Genomic DNA, 20,712 nt, shown 5'->3' on the forward strand with positions numbered 1-20,712 from the left:
ATTTATCCTAACATCAATAAAAAGTGCTTTCAGTAGAAAAGTTAAATCATTTCTGTCTTTTAGAAAGGCTACTTCGGCTCCAGTGTAATAAATCAATTCATTGAGATGCTACTTCTCTAACATTTAATATCTAAAAGAAAGTTGTTGAAGTAAGTAGGCTAGAGTTGATGATGTTCTGAGGTAGAAGCATAGTGAAAATAAATGTATATCAGAAGAAAGAGCTAGAGGTTGCCAGGCAACGCATTGTGTAGAAAATCTTTCATGAGGGAGAAAAGTGTATTAAATTGAAGAAGAAAAGCGTATTTTGAAAACCTAAAGGAGACCTAAACCTAAAGGAGTGTTATGGAGACTATTAATTAAGGGAGGGAATGACAATAAAAAGGAGCCAATCTGTGGAGGGCCAGCCTCTGTATGTTTTATTTTAAGTACAAAGAGAGCTATCAAATGGTTTTGAAGTTCTGAATAATTATTGATTAAATTATTGTTTTCGAAGGGATAATATGGATGCAGTGTGTACTGAGAGTAGCTGAGACTTGAGTGGATTTGGCCAAGAATAGCACCTGGTAGACGAGTTAGGAAGCTTCTCAGTTATCCAATATAAGAATAAGTATGGGGCTTCCCTGGTGGTGCAGTGGTTGCGAGTCCACCTGCCGATGCCCGGGGAAAAGGGTTCGTGCCCCGGTCTGGGAAGATCCCACATGCCGCGGAATGGCTGGGCCAGTGAGCCATGGCCGCTGAGCCTGTACGTCCGGAGCCTGCACGTCCGGAGCCTGTGCTCCGCAACAGGAGAGGCCACAGCAGTGAGAGGCCCGCGTACCGCAAAAAAAAAAAAAAAAAAAAAAAAAAGAGAATAAGTATGGGGCTTCCCTGGTGGCGCAGTGGTTGGGGGTCCGCCTGCCGATGCAGGGGACGCGGGTTCGTGACCCGGTCTAGGGGGATCCCACATGCCGCGGAGCGGCTGGGTCTGTGGGCCGTGGCCGCTAGGCCTGCGCGTCCGGAGCCTGTGCTCCACGGCGGGAGAGGCCACGGCAGGGGGAGGCCAGCGTACCGCAAAAAAAAAAAAAAAAAAAAAAGAATAAGTATGTAGAGGCTGCTACATTCAAAGAAATACAATGGGAATATAAAGGTGAAAAAATACAAAGTCTTCCCTGTCATGTGTCAATACAACATCCTCACGGTACACACAAATAAACAAGTAAATAATATAATCTAACAGTGACAAGGGATATGAAGAGTTATTGGGAGTGGTCTTCTCAATAAAGTTGTTTTCAGTAAGGTTATTGGTGAAAGCTTCTGAGGGGTCAGAGTTGAGCAATCACCTGCAGGAAGAAAGTGAATGAGCCATCTGAATATCTAGGAACGGCTGTTTCTAGCAGAAGAAAGAGCAAAGGCAAAGAGAGCCAACAAGACAGTAGCTAAGGAATGAATTGAGAGCTACATTCAACAATGTGTTACCAGAGATTAATGGAGAGAAAAAATGTACAAAAAGAATTAAAAAGTACGCATTAAGTGACTAACCAGAATGTGGTAGAAACTGAGTCTTAATGATGTTTCCTAGAAAAGGACTTTTCAAACTGAGCAGATATAGATGCCTGTATTAGTTTGTTAGGGTTGCCATAACAAAGTACCACATACTGTATGGTTTAAACAATAGACATTTCTTTTCTCACAGTTCTGGAAGCTGGAAGCCCAAGATCAAGGTGGTTTCTTCTGAGGCCTCTCATTGGCGTGTAGATGGCCATCTTCTCCCTGTCTTCACATGGGCTTTCCTCTGTGCCTGTCTGTGTCCAAATTAGGACACTAGTCATGTTAGATTAGGGCTCACCCTAATGTTCTCATTTAACCTTAATTACCTCTCTAAAGACGTTATCTTCTAGTACAGTCATACTTTGAGGTAGTGAATGGGGGTTAGGAGTTCAACATAGGAATTTTGAGGGCCATAGCCCCCTAAACACTCAGCACATAATAGACCCATTTTCTCAGATTTGATAAATTGTGTTATGGTTATTTGAGGTTCGTGAAGGGGGGAAGAATTTTATGTGAGGGAAATAGTATGTGAACTATAGAGATATAGGAAATTAATTTTTGACAAGAAGGCTTTGAAAAGTCCAGTTTGGTGCAGATCTTTCCTGGAAGTGGCTAACAGAAAGACACATTAGGAAAGATATAGTCAGGCAAGAGCATGACTAGCTAAGAGGTCTGGACTTTATTATGTATATTAAGGAGAATTACTTAAGGTTTATGAGCAAGAAGGTGCTCTAACCAGAAGTGTCCCTCAGGTCGATTAATCTGTCAGTAGCATGTAGTTTATGATCAGGTACTAAAATATAAATCTCATTAGCAGGAGAGGTTGTTCATGCTGAAGCACGAGTAGGTGTACCAGGGGCTTAGATAAATTCTTGTTTTGCTCTGAAATGTAAGGGAATTGGTCAGAATTTAGTGTTTTTACACTGACACTGTGAAGGGCATCTTTGTATTTCTCCCACAGAGTATCCTTTGTGTCTCCTGTCACAAATAGAAGTGGGATTCTTCCCCACTATGGCTGATTTCATGGAATTTTGTAATGTTCTGCCCTGCAGCTGAAATAAACTGAGTAGTAAATAACTAAAAACAACAAAAGAAAAACAATTTTCAAATATGTTCACTGCAATATATAAATATTCACAGTATATTCTGTGATTTGTTGTGACTGTATAAACACACACAGGTACATATGTGCACTCAAAGCTGATATCTAGTTACTTGTGCAAATGCAAAAACAGACAACATGCTCATTTTTAAAAACAGAACTCTTGATACAATTAGAGATTGGGTCTCAATATTTATAATAGGCACAGACCAAATCCCCCAGATTTCCACTTTTTCTGTTCCTAGACTTTATATTATCCATGTTGTGTGTATTCAACTTATTAGTCAACATCTAATGTAGAGTTTAAGATTTATAATATTCTCTCATACACATTTTACCTTAGAATACTCTATGGAGAAATCTCTTTCTCTCTCTCTTCTTTTCTGTAATCTTTACAGACACCATCCATCTTCGAGTTCTTGAATCCTCCCCAGTTGGCACATCCATTGGAAGTGTAAAAGCAACTGATGCTGATACTGGGAAAAATGCTGAAGTAGAATACCGAATTATTGATGGTGATGGGATTGATATGTTTGACATCAGAACTGAGAAGGACACACAGGAAGGCATCATCACTGTGAAAAAGGTGCAGAACATCAATAGAAATAATCATCTGACTGTTTAGGAAGTAGGGATTTCGATATGTATTATCCACTCATGCTCTGTCCATTAAGAAATATCCCTACCATGTTCCAATGTAAATGCATAAGTAGGACTTCCCTGGTGGCGCAGTGGTTGAGAGTCCGCCTGCCGATGCAGCGGACACGGGTTCGTGCCCCGGTCTGGGAAGATCCCACATGCCGCGGAGCGGCTGGGCCCGGGAGCCATGGCCACTGAGCCTGCGCGTCCGGAGCCTGTGCTCCGCAACAGGAGAGGCCACAACAGTGAGAGGCCCGAGTACCGCAAAAAAAAAAAAAAAAAGCATAAGTATGAGAGACATAAAGCCAAAGATATCCTTGAATGTTTTGACCAAATGTTTTTGTTAATTAAAACATGAAACCTGACATTTTACAAAATTTAAAAGGCAAGTTAATATACATGTGATTGTATTTCTGAGCCACGTTAATAAAAGCCCCTTATTAACATCGTTTCCTTAAAAAAATAGTTAATAACTAATAATAGTAATATATCATCACAGTTGGAGGCATAAAAAGTAACATGCCATCTATCCAGATGTATGAAGCAATAATTAGAGTTGCTAATAAAAAGAGACAGCATGGATTGGAAAATAATTTCATTGTTCACATTTTCCCTTCTGCTACATAAATTAAACTTTTCTGCTAACATATGCTCAGTGATATGATTTAAAGGTAACTAGTTTTTTATTGTACATTCAGTACCATCCTTATAAGAAAAAATAAGGCCCAGTAGAATGTATGTCCTAATGAAATGTCCTGAACACTCTATTTGCATAAAGTAACCGTCAGTTAATCACAGAACTCTCCTCAGAGTCTATTGCGAAGTTCAAGGTACACAACCACTTTTAAACAGACAATGACCAGCAAAGGAGTGACCTACTGAATATTTAAGTTCCTTTTTGTTTCATAATGTAACCTAATTACCAATTAGCTATCAAAATTTTTCTCTTTACCCAAGGTTTTTCTTATTTTCAATGTTTCATATAACTGCTGAAAAGTTTTATATTAGTCTTCAAAATTTCATCAAGTTTATGTAGTGCCATGAGCCTGTTGAACGGAATGGATGTATCACAACATATATTTTAAAAGATTACTGAATTTTTTACTTAGAAAAACTTAGCAGTAGCCAACAGCTCAGCACACATACGTACACACAAACACACACACAATCCACCAGGCCATGTTTTGTAATGAGTTTCCACTATATGAGACAGGTCTTAATATCCTTTTCAATTTTTCTAAGATTTAAAATCTCATTTTCCTATGTTCTGAAGTACTACATTTTAAGTACATAAGAAGTAAAAATTGAATTCTACCTGATGTGTAAAGATTATATATTTTTATTAATTTTAATTATTTACAGTTTATAAACAACTTGACAACTCAACTAGGCTTTAAAAATCATACTGTAACTTGGAAGGAACATATAATTCAATTTCCCTCAATCTAATTTGATGATTTATTTACTTAATTATTTTTAATACAGCCACTTGACTATGAGAGCCGAAGGCTTTACACTCTGAAGGTTGAAGCAGAAAATACCCATGTGGATCCACGTTTTTATTACCTAGGACCATTTAAAGATACGGCAATTGTGAAAATCTCTATTGAAGATGTGGACGAACCACCTGTTTTCAGCAGATCCTCCTATCTGTTTGAGGTTCATGAAGATATTGAAGTGGGTACAATCATTGGTACTGTGATGGCAAGGGACCCAGATTCTACTTCTAGCCCCATTAGGTAATTATGCTTATGCTTAGGATGAAAAGAAAGGGAATTGAAGTAAATGTAGAGAGCATGAGATTCTGTTTAATGCATTAAAAATAGAGCTGTGCTGGGCTTTACTGGTGGCGCAGTGGTTAAGAGTCCGCCTGGCTTCCCTGGTGGCGCAGTGGTTGAGAGTCCGCCTGTCGATACAGGGGACACGAGGGGACATGGGTTCGTGCCCCGGTCCGGGAAGATCCCACATGCCGCGGAGCGGCTAGCCCCGTGAGCCATGGTCGCTGAGGCTGTGCGTCTGGAACCTGTCCCCCGCAACGGGAAAGGCCACAACAGTGAGAGGCCTGCATACCGCAAAAAAAAAAAAAAAAAAGGATAGAGCTGTGCACATGTTGGGTGAGCACAAGTATTTAAAATAAATTGTCTGTGTTCTGGGGCAGGGTATGCACACATTTCATAGTTTGATTCCATTTTAATCATGCCAGTTACTGAAACTTGGCTTGTATCATCTGCCTGGCTCTTTAAGATATTTGTTGTTCTGACGCCTGGTACAGATAAAGGGGACTATTTCAGCTGTGCATCTGCAATGTAACAAAATCAATTTCTCTGTGCTTTTGGGTTCTTAAATAATATGAGGTTGAGAGGAGTTTTAATAATTAAAAATTATATAATCATAACAATGTTACAATGTAGTTATGATTTTAGAAAATTCTGTATCCTACCAGCAAAGGGGGAAGTTTTTTTGGTGTTCTTTTGGCTATATCAAAAAGTTTAGAACATTCCAGAAAGATCAGAGTCATTTCAAATTTTTGTTTTGCTTTGTTTTCTTATGGCACCTAAAAACATATAAGATGTGATAAAAACATACAAATGAGAAGACAAAGTTTTCACTGACATTTGTTCTCTCATTTTAAAAAAGTACAAATATCTATATACAATATTCAGGATCAAAATTACTGCTCACTTTAAACTGTTAGTCCATCAATTATTTTGGATTTCATTTGTCTCCTTATCCTCAGCAGACTGATTTTGCTTATCCTTTTTACAATGTGGGCCAGTCTAGTAGGAGTTCAAGTGGTTGCACAATTTCCAAGTACACACTTCTCTGACTCCTAACTATGCAGCAGTGGAATGTCGGAACCTCTACTTTTATGCACCATGTGACTCTAGCTCAAAGTTTAAAATTCTGTAGGTTCTGCTGTATCATCAAGTGACTTCATATTATATATATATTTATATACATATATATTAAAATTATTATTTGATTTATATAATTTTACCTAAATATTTTCTTATAGTCACATACATGTCACATACATGACAGGTTACATATTGGCAGCCAAAACCTGCATATGGTAGTCAAGTACAGCTCCCATCTGTCAGCATGATTTTCCCATAAATGCCTCTCCCATCCATTTATCTTCATTGAAATTGCTGCATTCTTTGGATTTTTTCCTTTAAAGCTTTTTTTTTTCTTGTCATTCCTTCGGTAGACATTTATTGAACATACACTCTTATTCTTCCCCATTGAATACTACCAAGCATTCCCTTGGCAGAGCTCCTAACTGATTTTATTAGCCTGTGTTCTGTGTTCCTGGTTTTAAAATGGCCTTCTTAAAATAAAATATAATATTTAAAAAAAGTTCAGTTTAAATCGTGGCATTATTAAGAGGCAATATATTTGTCCACACAGTGAAATAGATTCTAAATATTCTCATAGACTAATGGTTATTACATGTTAAAATATGTCTGTGGATTCTTTCTTAAGTTAAATTTTTCATCAAGATGCAAATTTCAGGACCAGGAGAAAAGAATCCATTTATGTGTACTAAGCAACAGAATTAATGACTTCATTGCTTATTAATGACAGAGTCTAGCTAAGATCGTTTTTGTATATTTGAATTTATACTACCTTGATGTAGAAAAAGAAAATGAATATTTTTGGATGTTAATCTTGATAGGCCATGCAGATTAAAAAGATGTATATATATAATCAAAGAGGTAAAGTAGTTTTACTAAAGCAATGTATTTAGGGATGGATAATCAGATAATACTGGTCATGTTATAAACTGTCCGTGTCATGTATTGTAGATGTTAATGCAATAATCAAAGGTATTTACCTAAAATATGTCTTTTGGAACTTATTTTTTAAATGAAAATGTTAGGTAATAAACATAATTTACCGATAGAGAATTGAAAAATAAACGGTTGCCCCTTGAACAACTCAGGGATTAGGGGTGCAAATCTCCCCTCGCCCCCTCCCCACAGTCAAAAATCTGAGTGTAACTTTATAGTTGGCCCTCTGCATCCGCAGTTCCGTGTCCAAGGATTCAACCTCACATTTATTTATTCAATAAACACAGACTCTAGTTTATATTTTCTGAAAATATCTGCATATAAGTAGACCCAGGAAATTCAAACCCATGTTGTTCAAGCGTCAACTATAATTATATCAGGTTTGAAAAAGAACCAGGATCTCTCTGTATCTTCAAGATAATTTCACATAATCCTTTAAATTTTGTCACTAGCTTTTAAACTGAACTACAAGAAAAAAGACAAAACACACATAAAATGGATTTGGAAAAGACAATGATGCTCTATATTGATTTACATAATGCAACTTCCTGTCATATTTCTGTAGAAATAAGGATACTTATCATTTGCCAAAATGCCAAAGAAGTCATTCAACAAATATTTGTAGGTCACCATGTCAGTTACTAATTTGTTTCTCAGGGAATTCTCAGTCTGTTAGGAAAGAAGATTCAGTATGAGAAATAAGATTCATTGAGTATCTACTAGATTCCAAGTATGATGCTTGCTGTGTTCATGTTTGATTTCCTGTTTGAGATGTGAGATGAAATGAATTCCTAATACAATGTGGTAAATGGCAGAGATGATGGTACCAGGTGCTTTAGGATGGAAGGGGACAAATAGCTTCTACTTCAGGTAATCATGGAACAGTCCAAGGAGGAGGTAAAATTTACGTTGAATCTTTCAGTAGTAAAATAATTTTGTCAACTTGGGATATAATTTGTGAATTATTCCAGATTTAGAGATACAATGTTTTGCTTTATTTGTGAATGGTTAAAGCATGTAGTTTGAATACAAAACTAAATCTATATTGTGTTAATAGAGAGGGATGGGGTTTATTAAGGAAATTTGCAAATTACTCATCTATTCTACTTAGAACTGATTTAAAATAAAAATCTAAAATAAGCAATCCTCAAAAATAAAATCATATTAACTGTATCAAAATGTTAAGTTATTCTTCTAGTGTAATTTATTAAAAACCCTTCAAAAAGATCATAAATTTCAATTGATTTTTGGAAATATACAAGTTTGGAACACTAAAAGAAAAAAGTTTTACGGCACTTTCAAAATTATTTTGTGTTATTACTTACAAAATACTATTTAAAAATAATATTTCATATCTTGTTCCTTCAAATAAATGACGGTTGTGGCTTAGGAAAATATATGCCATAATTAGATATTACTCTTAGTTTTGTCATGTTTATTTTGATTTGTTTTTTAAGTTTTTAAATAGGGAACATTAAAGATAACTTGGGGGATTATGCTTGCTAACTCAAGAATTATGAAACGTTTGTAAACAACTAGGCTTGTGAAGTGGCAGGAACCACCAATGTACAGCTCTTTTAAACCTTGGCTGACAGCCCCCCAAATAATGGAACTTATCCCAACTACATCATCCTGATTGATAAACCTGTAGTTGGGCTTTGGAATGACACCCGACACAATGCCTTTAATCAATTTGCAGAATAGTTGGTTTTGTAATATATATACTAAGATTTAATTTGATACAAACATATAAAAACTCCTATCCCAAACTTTTCTATTTTTAAAACATTTCTAGTTAAAATGTATACATTTTATAATGATACATGTGCGTAAGAAACCAAAGCTACCTGGGTATCATACTCTGAAGCTGCTGAACACCATCATAAATTGATGATCTACTACTCTGAGGGAACTAATGCTGTCTCCAGTATTCTTACTAAAAGACTTTACTAGTGGGAATGATATTTTGCATTTGATCCTTGTAATAATTCTTCAACAGAGTTCTCAATCACTAGGTAATGTCCGTTGGTAATGTAAAATTGTAATTCCAAGTTTTGTGGAAAAATACCTCAAGGTTGGTTGAATATGCAATAGACAATGATTTAATTAAACAAACATTCAGAAGACCAGCATTTGAATGCAGAACAAAGGTCAATTCAGGTCTTGGGAAGAGGTTTTGGGAGGATGGGAGAGGGTCAGTTTGTGTGTGTGTGTGTTTGTGATAAATCCATGACACAGTCTGCATCCTGGATCAGTACTATGTACTTTCCTGAAATTATTATATATCACTATATCTGTGTCTTTGCATTTCACCATTTTCTCCTGCAAACCATCAGTAATGCTGCCATGTGTTTTTCTCTGCCCTCGATGTTCAGATTTTCCTTGGATCGCCACACTGACCTCGACAGGATTTTTAACATACATTCTGGAAATGGATCCCTTTATACATCAAAGCCACTTGACCGTGAACTATCTCAGTGGCACAATCTTACTGTTATCGCTGCTGAAATCAGTAAGATGAGTTTTATGTATATCATATTTAGCATAATTTTAGGTTTTATTTTGTATTAAGAATAATTTCTTCTCATTGCACACATGAGTTGTAATTTCAATCTAAGGTTTTAAAAGGCTTCTCTACACATATAATTTTTTTCAATAGTTTCTATATATACTGAGAAATAGCTGTAGGCATCCACAAATCTACATTTAATATTAACTCATAAAAATGATCTAGAATTGGAAACTAAAGATATTCTCTTTTGGAGAAAGGGAAATGTATTAAAATTGTTGCTTGGATGCCATGAATTAAAATCTATGCTAAAATGCTGGGAGTCCATTATTTAACAATAAACACAGAGATAGATATTATTACTTCCTTTTTACAGGTGAAGAAACAAAGGTATTAGTAATAAGAGCTAACATTAAACACTCGGTAAAGGTATTATTCTAAGAATTTTAAATTAATTCTTTCCTCCTAATATTTTCCTTGACCTTATTTAACAGAGAAGGAAATAAGACTCCAGGGATATTAGTAACTTGTCCAAAGTCACAATGCCAGAAGTAGTAAAACTGGGATTTTAAACTAGTCATTCTGTTTCTAGAATGACTTAATTCTATACCAAATTTACAAAATTTCATCCAGCTCATAACAGACAAAGCCAGCATTCAAAATCATATCTGTCTCTAATTGCAAAAGTTCTTGTCCATACACAGGACTGGTTACATAATTTTTAGAGCCTATTATAAAATGAAAGTATCAGGCCTCATGTTAAAACATGATTAAGAAATTTAAGATGGCAACACTATAAAACTCTTAGAGGAAAACATAGGCCGAACACTCTATGACATAAATCACAGCAAGATCCTTTTGACCCTCCTCCTAGAGAAATGGAAATAAAAACAAAAATAAACACATAGGACCTAAGGAGAACATAAACAAGATGAAAAGGCAACCCTCAGAATGGGAGAAAATTATTTGCAAATGAAGCAACTGAAAAAGGATTAATCTCTAAAATTTATAAAAAGCTCATGCAGCTCAATATCAAAAAAAAAACCAACCCAATCCAAAAATGGGCAGAAGACCTAAATAGACATTTCTCCAAGGAAGATATACAGATTGCCAACAAACACATGAAAGGATGCTCAACATCACTAATCATTAGAGAAATGCAAATCAAAACTACAATGAGGTATCACCTCACAGCTGTCAGAATGGCCATCATCATAAAACCTACAAACAATAAATGCTGGAGAGGGTGTGGAGAAAAGGGAACCCTCTTGCACTGTTGGTGGGAATGTAAATTGATACAGCCACTATGGAGAACAGTATGGAGGTTCCTTAAAAAACTAAAAATAGAACTACCATACGACCCAGCAATCCCACTACTGGGCATATACCCTGAGAAAACCATAATTCAAAAAGAGACATGTACCACAATGTTCGCTGCAGCTCTATTTACAATAGCCAGGACATAGAAGCAACCTAGGTGTCCATTGACAGATGAATGGATAAAGAAGATGTGGCACATATATACAATGGAATATTGCTCAGCCATAAAATGAAACAAAATTGCACCATTTGTAGTGAGGTGGATGGACCTAGAGTCTGTCATACAGAGAGAAGTAAGTCAGAAAGAGAAAAACAAATACTGTATGCTAACACATATATATGGAATCTAAAAAAAAAAAAAAAGGTTCTGAAGAACCTACAGCAGGACAGGAATAAAGACGCCGACGTAGAGAATGGACTTGAGGACACAGGGAGGGGGAAGGGTAAGCTGGGACGACATGAGAGAGTGGCACCGACTTACATACACTACCAAATGTAAAATAGATAGCTAGTGGGAAGCAGCCGCATAGCACAGGGAGATCAGCTCGGTGCTTTGTGACCACCTAGAGGGGTGGGATAGGGAGGGTGGGAGGGAGACGCAAGAGGGAGGAGATATGAGGATATATATATAGCTGATTCACTTTGTTATAAAGCAGAAACTATCACACCATTGTAAAACAATTATATTCCAATAAAGATGTTTAAAAAACAAAAAAAGATGGCTACAGCAGAGCATTAAATAAGGGTGTGTGGGGCCCTTCTGAGTGTGAGGCCCTGCTCAGCTAGACATGGCCATGAGCCAGCCCTGCCCACACACACAAACCTGTTCATGGTTTCTGATTCCTGCATTATGATATGTGCATGGAATACAGCAACTCGTTGTTTTAAAAAGAAGCATAAATTAGGGACTGAATCATGGTAAAAAAAACCCAAAAAACAAAAAAATCTAAGCCTATACATTTCAGATCTGAAAAACTAAGCTGAATCCACAAACATATATCAAGGTCAAGTTATTCGAAGTAATCATTCCAAGATTTGGAAAGCAGGGCATTGGGGCTGAATTACGAAGAGTCTCAGAAGGATGGAACCGGGCTAGACTGACCGTCAGCAATGAACTTAATGCCTCAAGAGAAAGTACTAGATTTAATTTTTTCTTAAATCTGCCTCTGAAATATAGATTAACCCCACCATCCAAACAATCCAGTTTTTCCATAATGAGATATAAATAGCTGTGTCTCTCAGGGTGAACTGAAGAATTTTTTAGTTTTTCTTAAGGAAAGTTTTATTTCTCTATCTGTATCCATATCACAGTGTTTAGATGTGCCCGACAGGATCCAGTCTGATTACTCCAGAATCATGATTGTTTGTGCTCTAGGCTCGATTCAAGGTCCTTATTCAAGCCTAATGACCTCGGAATTGCATTTTCCATTTCAGATACTTTGAGAAATTTAACTTCTAAAGCTAGTTGAAGTAATGACAATTCTGTAAAAAGCTAAGTCAATTATGTTCTTCTTTTTAAGAATTAAACCTACTTTCTGCCCGTAAATAAAATCAGTCTATGGAGTAACTGCTGGAAATGCCTACCTGCAAAGCCACAAACAGTCAGGGGCCCATCATACTGTTCCGATTATCAAATGGATTGAGGGGGAGAGGGAAACAGCATGTAAGGAATTGTTTTCACTAGATTTTAAACACTGGGTTTGTGGTAAGCATGCCATACACCAAGCCCAGAGTAGTGCAGAATGGCCTGGAAATGTACTTCTTACCAATGTTTCCAGGCTCTGCCTCTAACAGTTTAATTCTACATTCATATCAGTGTATCCCATCGTATGGAAAGTATTACTCCAGGTAATCATTTAATGCACTATACCATGGAATAACTTCTCTTTTTCTTCTTTAAAAAGTATTTTAAAATCCCATGTGGAGAATATAAAATCTAAAATTAAGGTCATAATCAGGGATTGTAAAACACTTTGATGTAGAAACCAATGAGTTCCTATAACCACATCTGAAGATTAAATTATAAGCATTGCAATATATTCTGACAACAGTAGAGCAAAGATTATGACTGAAGGACTCCATTTTCTATACCTGCTTCCTCATTAGTAGAAATCCTTGCCCTAAGTAGGTAGAAAAGATACCTCTTTCTAAAGCCTGGGATTTCTAGATAACGATTTATACTTTCTTCTTTCTGGAGGTATGGAAAAGCCTGTGAATACGTGCCGTGGTTTTACCTTAGGACATACATTTTAAGATCCTTTGCTGCTCACACATTCTCACTACAGTAGAGTTTGCTGGATGACCAAGAGTCTCAGGTGGTAAATATATGCCAGCTCCTATTCAATATGATGCTTCCTTGGAAGGCTTTATATTCTTATTTCTACCTAAGCAGCCGCATCTGCCAGTAAAAAGATTAGTGTAAGCACTGTTTTTTGAATAGGTGACTCCAGGCCTGATGCTTTACAAAACGTGTTTATCCCCGTGGATTTAGCTTTTGATTTGAAGAGCCTTGAGTTACCTGTAAAGAGGCTGGAGAATCTCCATATTGTGTTAGGGAAGGGACTGACAATGCAGTTTTTTAGATGTGAAACTTTTGTCTTTCTTGGCTTCTGTGGCACAGTTAGAAACTGAATTGCTACCAACAAAAGAGTTTTTTTGTTTGTTTTTTTGTTTTTTTTGCGGTACGCGGGCCTCTCCCTGTTGTGGCCTCTCCCGTTGCGGAGCACAGGCTCTGGACGCGCAGGCTCAGCGGCCATAGCTCACAGGCCTAGCCGCTCCGCGGCATGTGGGATCTTCCCGGACCAAGGCACGAACCCGTGTCCTCTGCATTGACAGGCGGATTCTCAACCACTGCGCCACCAGGGAAGCCCAAGAGTTATTTTTATGTCAAGACTTTGTATTGAAGGAAAACATTTAGATTATGTCCATTAACTATAAAAGTAGGTTAAAGAGCACATTCTAGAAAATACAGAAGAATCATGCCCTCCCACTCTTCCCCATAGCATCAAGTAACTCGGGGTAGTTGAGGATTCATTTGGAGGTGAACACTATGCCTCTGGGTTTATAGCAAGTTGTTTAGGAGTGAGGGAGGTAGGAAAATAGCAGAATAACATTTTTCTCATTTTTTTCTCCTCTCCTCACTTTTTCCCAAATGTACTCTTCTTGAGACCCACATGAATTGCAGGAAAGCTAGTTAACACATTTTTATTGTGTACATGCTTTGCGTGGAGAAAGATAGCTTAAGCTTTTAAGTAATGTAAGGAAATAAGATATGACAGTGGTACTTCCCTGTTGGCACAGTGGTTAAGAATCTCCCTGTCAATGCAGGGGACACAGGTTTGAGCCCTGGTCTAGGAAGATCCCACATGCCTCGGAGCAACTATGCTCATGCGCCACAACTACTGAGCCTGCGCTCTAGAGCCTGTGAACCACAACTACTGAGCCCACGTGCCACAACTACTGAAGCCTGCACACCTAGAGCCCGTGCTACGCAACAAAGACAAACCACCTCAATGAGAAACCCACACACCACAACGAAGAGTGGCCCCTGCTCGCTGCAACTAGAGAAAACCTGCACGCAGCAACAAAGACCCAACGCAGACAAAAATAAATAATAGATAAATAAATTTCAAAAAAGGAAGATATGACAATGATAATAAAGGATCTTAGTAACAATAGTCAACATGTATTTGTTTTGTGTGTATACCAACAAACTGATACTTCGATAAGAAGTTTCCATGCATTAGCTCACCTAATTATTCAAATAACTGTATAAGATCAGAAGTTCTATTTTGATTCATTTTGAGTAAACTGAGGCATTAGAGACAGAGTGTAAACTGGCCAAAGTCACACAATGAATAAGTGGTAGACCTGGGGATCAGGTCAACTCTGTTTGACTCCAGGATCTAAACTCTAACCACCTGACATACTAAGAAGTGAATAATATGCAGCAATAGATTAGCAAATATGAAATCAGAGCCTGAGAACTGAACACATATGGGTTAAGAAGACTGAAGGAAGACTAAACAAGAGTGTTAAAGAGGAGATGCACTTTAAAGTTTCCCTTGAAAAGAGTAAAGTAAGGTAAATACACTTCAGATGGCAGTGTCTGCCTTGCTTCATACTACTCAGCCTCGTAAACGCCCGTGCCAAGTAATCAGTTCTTACATGTTATTTTTTTAAAATGCTGATTTAATTATTTTAGTAACATTACAATTACATGGAGAGAAGGGAGGAGAAATAAATTCTCTTGAGTAGTGATATACTCCCTGTTTGTACCTGACAATATTTTTTAACCCTTGTATCTGAAAATTATTTAGATAAAATTAGAAAATCAGATAAATTTCACAAGGGTAAATCATATTATTCATAACCAAAGTTGGTAGAGGCCATTTAGTAAGATGGCTACTGTCCCTCAGCTTATCTGCTATTTTTTTTTTGCTTTATTTTTAACGAATTATCTCCTTTCTCCTTTTATATTGATCTTGAGCTTGACTTTACTGAAGTTCACAGAGAAGTTGAACTATATCCAGAGACTGAGATTTTGACATCACAAAGGCTGATGAATATAAACCTGAATTTAAGATCTCCAAACACCTCAGATATCAGTGCAAGTGCCTAGAAAAATTTTTGGTGGAGATAAGGCAATTGTGACTAATATGCGGTTGTTACCCAAGGCTAAGATATATTTTAAAATTCCATTTACAAATCAAAACATATTTTTAAATGCATATTTTTAAGTGAAAACTTTGATGCCCTTGATTTTAGCCAAAAAAAAATCATGATTATTACACTACATGTTACTATTGAACTAATTTTGTTATACAAAATTGAGCCTGGATTGTTGAAATGGTACCAGTAACAATTGTATTAATGAAACATTTAAAATCTTGTATTTCATTGTAACTTTCTATCCAGTTTGTAAAATTAGTAGCTATATATTAAAATTTCCAAAAGGAGGGATGAGAGTAGCTGTTGGAATACATTTTAGTGATAGAAGTAGTCAGAAGGGTAGGTTGTAATATAACAACTACCACGTAGATGACCTCGGGCAAGTTACTAATTTATTTAAAACCACTCTTCATCCAAAAAAAATGGTATAAATTAAGAAATATAATGACATATAATAAAGATTTAATAAATATTTGTTCTTATATTGTATATTTGGAGAATAAGGACACAAATATAATATGAACTCAATTATACTGGATTGTGTTTTTAAAAAGATTTTTCAAAATATTAATAGTACTCTTGAGCCCATTAATAACTGAATTCATGACTACCTAGTTAGGCTCTGCAGTAATTTTCTTTATCGCATTTGCTCATTACATTAGTAGAATGAAGGTGATGCTTATTTGTATGTGAGCACTTAATATCCACAAGAGGCTTATATAAATTAAATCTGGTGTACAAATGTGTCTTCCTAAACAGACTTTTTCCTTTCCTTTTTCTAGACAATCCCAAAGAGATGACTCGGGTGGCTGTTTTTGTGAGAATTTTGGATGTTAATGACAATGCCCCACAATTTGCTGTGTTCTATGACACTTTTGTATGTGAAAATGCCAGACCAGGACAGGTAAGCACCCATAGAATTTTAAAGTGTAGGAAGATTTTAACAGGGACGTTAAGTATTTTCTTTTCCCAATCTTGAGAGGAGTGAGTGAACAGAGATAAAATCACTCATATAAAGTCCCAGTAGTATGATTAAAAGCAAACAAAAAACAAAAGCAAAGGCTGATGTTTTTAGGGTTAAAAATGTTTTAAATAATAGTGTAAACACATTTCATATGTCCTTCGTAAAGTTCTAATGTAAATATGAGATTTTACTGTAGCCACAAAAGTTAAAGTGTAAGAAGAAATAACTTCTTAAACTTTCAAAAACAAAAATAAACGAACAAAAGAAAAAATAAATCCTGCTGTGCCATTAGATAAATATTGGTAACAGCTCACAAGATGGGAAATGAAAGTTGGGGAAAACAGAGACAAATACTTGGGATCATCAAAGCATTCCATCAATATTCCAATGTATGCAAATACGGTTTTGAAGCAGGACCGCAGAGTTCACTCTTAAGACTTATACTTGCATTTCATCATCGTAGCAACACATAAAGTGCTTAATGACTTCGTTTTCGTCCTTTAAAACATTCTTCCTACACCAGATTTGTTTATAAGTCTTTTCCTCAGTGGACTCATTTTGCTGTTTGAAGAGCCCCAGCCTGTATGGCTGAAAGAGATGCTCTTAATTGGTTTGAATACCATCTTCACAGAAGGAAGCTGCATGTTATAAATAATAATTGGGAATCAAATGTGTTTTATTCAAGAAAGAGAAGCCATCGCGAAACTGTATTGCGTTTTGACATCATTTGATGCTCTTTATAAACATCGATGTGATTGGTACATTTTTATGCAAATTAGATTGTGAAATAGCTCAAATTCTTCCTTCAGAAGATTCTAACAGGAATTCAATAGCCTGTCTATTGTTCGAAATGGTAAAATTGCTGCAATTGGATTCATTTTTTTATTTGAAAGTGTTATGGAAATGTTTAATTTGGAATATTTAAAGGACTAAGCGGCTTCCAACCTACTTCTTAATGAAACAGTGTGCCCTAAAAATACAATTCCAAATAGTCCTCTGCTTGGCAGGCTCAGCATGATATGAGTTGAAGCCTTTTCTCTAGGAGATGAATTACCCACTTTGCAACTGCTGCATATATTGCTCGCTCTATGGTTTTTCTATTTGATTTTCAAGAGATATCTTTTCAGAGCATTTGAGTCATTATAAATACTCATTCCCAAATGTATTCAAAATACACAAAATAAGGGATTGTGTTTGTTTATTTTTCTTATGCCTTTTTTCTTTTAACCTATATCTGGCTCAGTAATTTCATATTTTTTGAACTTTTAAAAACAAGTTAGTATATTGAGGGAAAATAATCAAATCAAAGTTGATTTTAATTAAAAAAAAGTAGTCTATTTTGACAAATTTGACAAGAAGAACATGATTAATAATTTTTGTCTAATTGGTGGCATGTGCAAAAGCCTCCCATAGTAGTTATTTTTAATAAGACTCGTTTGTTAGATGTCATTTTGGTCTCATATGCTGAAAAATTGTTACTTGAACTGAACTGTAATATACTCACTGATGGAATTCTAGGTTATGACATCCTAGCAGGAAAAATCAAAATAGTTATTTGATAAAGTCCTTCTTCACTGAGCCTTTCTTGAAATTAATTTGTTAAGTCTGTCTTCCCTCCTTCCGGGGAAATAGGAGCTTTTTGGAACTTCTGAGTGTGCTTTAGTTATTTATAGAGTAGTTTAGTCCACCCAGTACTCCTCTGAATTAACTGCTCTTTAAGAGCAGCACTTAGAACAACATAGAACTTAATTCTGATTCATTTTGTGTGTAGACTCAATGAGACAGAAATAAAGCTAATTGCCACCCTCTCCACCTTTCTTGCCTTTTCCCTGGCCTAAGGGTAGAAGATTTTCCCCCGGGGAAAGGGATGCAATTTACAAGTGATGTAGTATGAATAGTCCTGTCTTATGCTTGAACTAGGCAACTAGACTCCCATCTTTTCCATCTCAGACAGAGTCAAGGGACCTTGGGAAAGGGCAGAAGAGAGGACTGGCTATTTCTCTTTTCTTCCATTTTCTCTCACACAGGCTTTACTCCTTTAGTCAATAAAATATATTTTAATAATTTTTAATTTCTATGAGGGGGCAATAGCATTTCAGTCTCACAAGAGATTTCCCAGGGAGTCTCTCCAGGGAGACAGGCTGCTTATATTTACCCATTGATAGTATCTAAGCTCCAGGCCCTTATCAACCCCCAAAATCCTATTACATATTTTCCATAGAACAGTGTTTAGTTACTTCCCTAACAACTAAAAAGGGTGTTTTTTTTACCAGAGCAAAGGGAATTGTCGCATCAGTGGAAACTACTAGTCTTTTCACCGAAAAAACTAAAATGTTAAAACTCAGTGACCAGTTTTCTGACTAAACATCTTAAAATCCATTTGTCATCCCAAACTTCATTATCTTATCCCTGAAACACCCTTCAAGTTCATTTAAGATTATTTTAGAATAGCTCAGTGAACATGCAAACCAATTATATAATTGCTAAGGAGATAAAATATAAATGACTTGTCTGTGTCTAGTTTTCATATGCTCAAAATGGATACTGGACATCACCTTTTTTTTTTTTTTTCCTAACTGTGGCAACTTCTTTTATTGGCAGTGGGTCAAAATGAATTTGTCTCTAGTTGAAATAAAATAGTGAGGTCTTATAGGGAGAGACAGGAGAAACAGTTTTACCTCCTTCTTGTTGCCATCTTCTGATTTCTATTGCAACTCTTTATGGTACAAATACCGAAATAAAATGTGACTTTTTAATGTATGACTGGAAATGCAAAGGAAGACTGTATTAAAAGGTAAATGCTGAATATGGGGAAGTTGAATGCTAGAAGCCAAGTTATATCTCAAAGAGAAAAAAATCTATCTTGTAAAGGAAGTAAGTGTCTCCATCTGCATAGAGAAGTCTTCTGGTCATAAAAGTATGTTGTGATATGATATTGATTTGCAGCATGTCATTCTATTTTGTCTGCATTGTTAAATGAGTTTACTTATTCTCTTTATAACATTTAATGAAGATACATTAGCAAATCGCTGAAGTATTGCTACCATATACAGTGCTACTGTCTTTTATTAAAATAATACATCTTAATTGAGAATTTTTATGTAAACCTTTATAATTTCTTATAGTTATATGTAAAGATGTGGCCATTTCATTCTCTGAACTGTGTTATTTTGTCCATAAAAATGAACTGGAATTGTAATTTGTAATCACAGTTGCAAATGTAAATTTATTATGAGACATTGTAGTTTTTATTTTAAAAGACCATTAGCTTTACATTTCTATAATTTTTATGCATCTGTATGTGAGTTAATATATTAATATTGATATATATAAACATAAGAATTTCTATTAGTCTACTATCTTTCTTGATATGTTATTTCATTTATGCCATTTTTTTCCTCTTCAACTTATGTCTATAAATCACTATTTGAAAATAAAATCTTTTAGACTGCTCCGCAAATGAGTCAGTCAAGAAATATATTTGTAACTGAATAGATACATCTTAAAGGGTATTAGTTAAAATTATTTTAACATTTTTCTCTTGAATTCCTTTATATATATACCACCTTTTTGTTTTTGATTGAATGGATAAGCCATTAGCCATAAATTGTTGCTTATATTTAATCTTAAATAACCACTAAAATTTCATAATGTTAGATTTTTAAATATATATTTTAAATTATTTAAAGTTTTAAATGATTGTTTTGCTACTTATTTCTAGACGATAAACATTTATCTTTGTTTGGTCCAATTATATTTCTTGTATCATTTTGAAATAAATGATTAAGGAGTACCGCAACTTTACATTATAATTTTTTTTTTTTTTTTTTTGCTGTGCGCGGGCCTCTCACTGTTGTGGCCTCTCCTGTTGCGGAGCACAGGCTCCGGACGCGCAGGCTCAACGACCATGGCTCACGGGCCCAGCCGCTCCGCGGCATGTGGGATCTTCCGGGACCGGGGCACGAACCCGTGTCCTCTGCATCGGCAGGCGGACTCTAAACCACTGCGCCACCAGGGAAGCCCCACATTTAAATTTTTATAGAACACTTTAAAAGAAAAATAATTTAATATGGAATACTTAAAATATTTCCTTAATTTTTTCTAATTATTTTACATAGTGTTTTAAACTTAAAAATCCTTTCTAAATTAATAAAACATCAGTAACAAATATTTACATCAAATATCC

General features: G+C 35.8%; 1 protein-coding gene across 1 annotated transcript in view; it reads left to right on the forward strand.

Annotated features, from left to right (window-relative positions):
• The window catches only part of LOC101286389 (cadherin-10), a 190,136-nt gene that overhangs the window by 161,223 nt on the left and 8,201 nt on the right, over window positions 1-20,712 (forward strand). Inside the window, exons 6-9 of the mRNA XM_004276371.3 lie at window positions 3,028-3,215; window positions 4,754-5,007; window positions 9,438-9,574; window positions 16,345-16,466. Coding sequence (XP_004276419.1) covers window positions 3,028-3,215; window positions 4,754-5,007; window positions 9,438-9,574; window positions 16,345-16,466 — 701 coding nt within the window. The remainder of the gene's footprint in view (window positions 1-3,027; window positions 3,216-4,753; window positions 5,008-9,437; window positions 9,575-16,344; window positions 16,467-20,712) is intronic.

This window comes from Orcinus orca, chromosome 3, assembly GCF_937001465.1.
Source record: "Orcinus orca chromosome 3, mOrcOrc1.1, whole genome shotgun sequence".
NCBI classification, from domain to species: Eukaryota; Metazoa; Chordata; class Mammalia; order Artiodactyla; family Delphinidae; genus Orcinus; species Orcinus orca.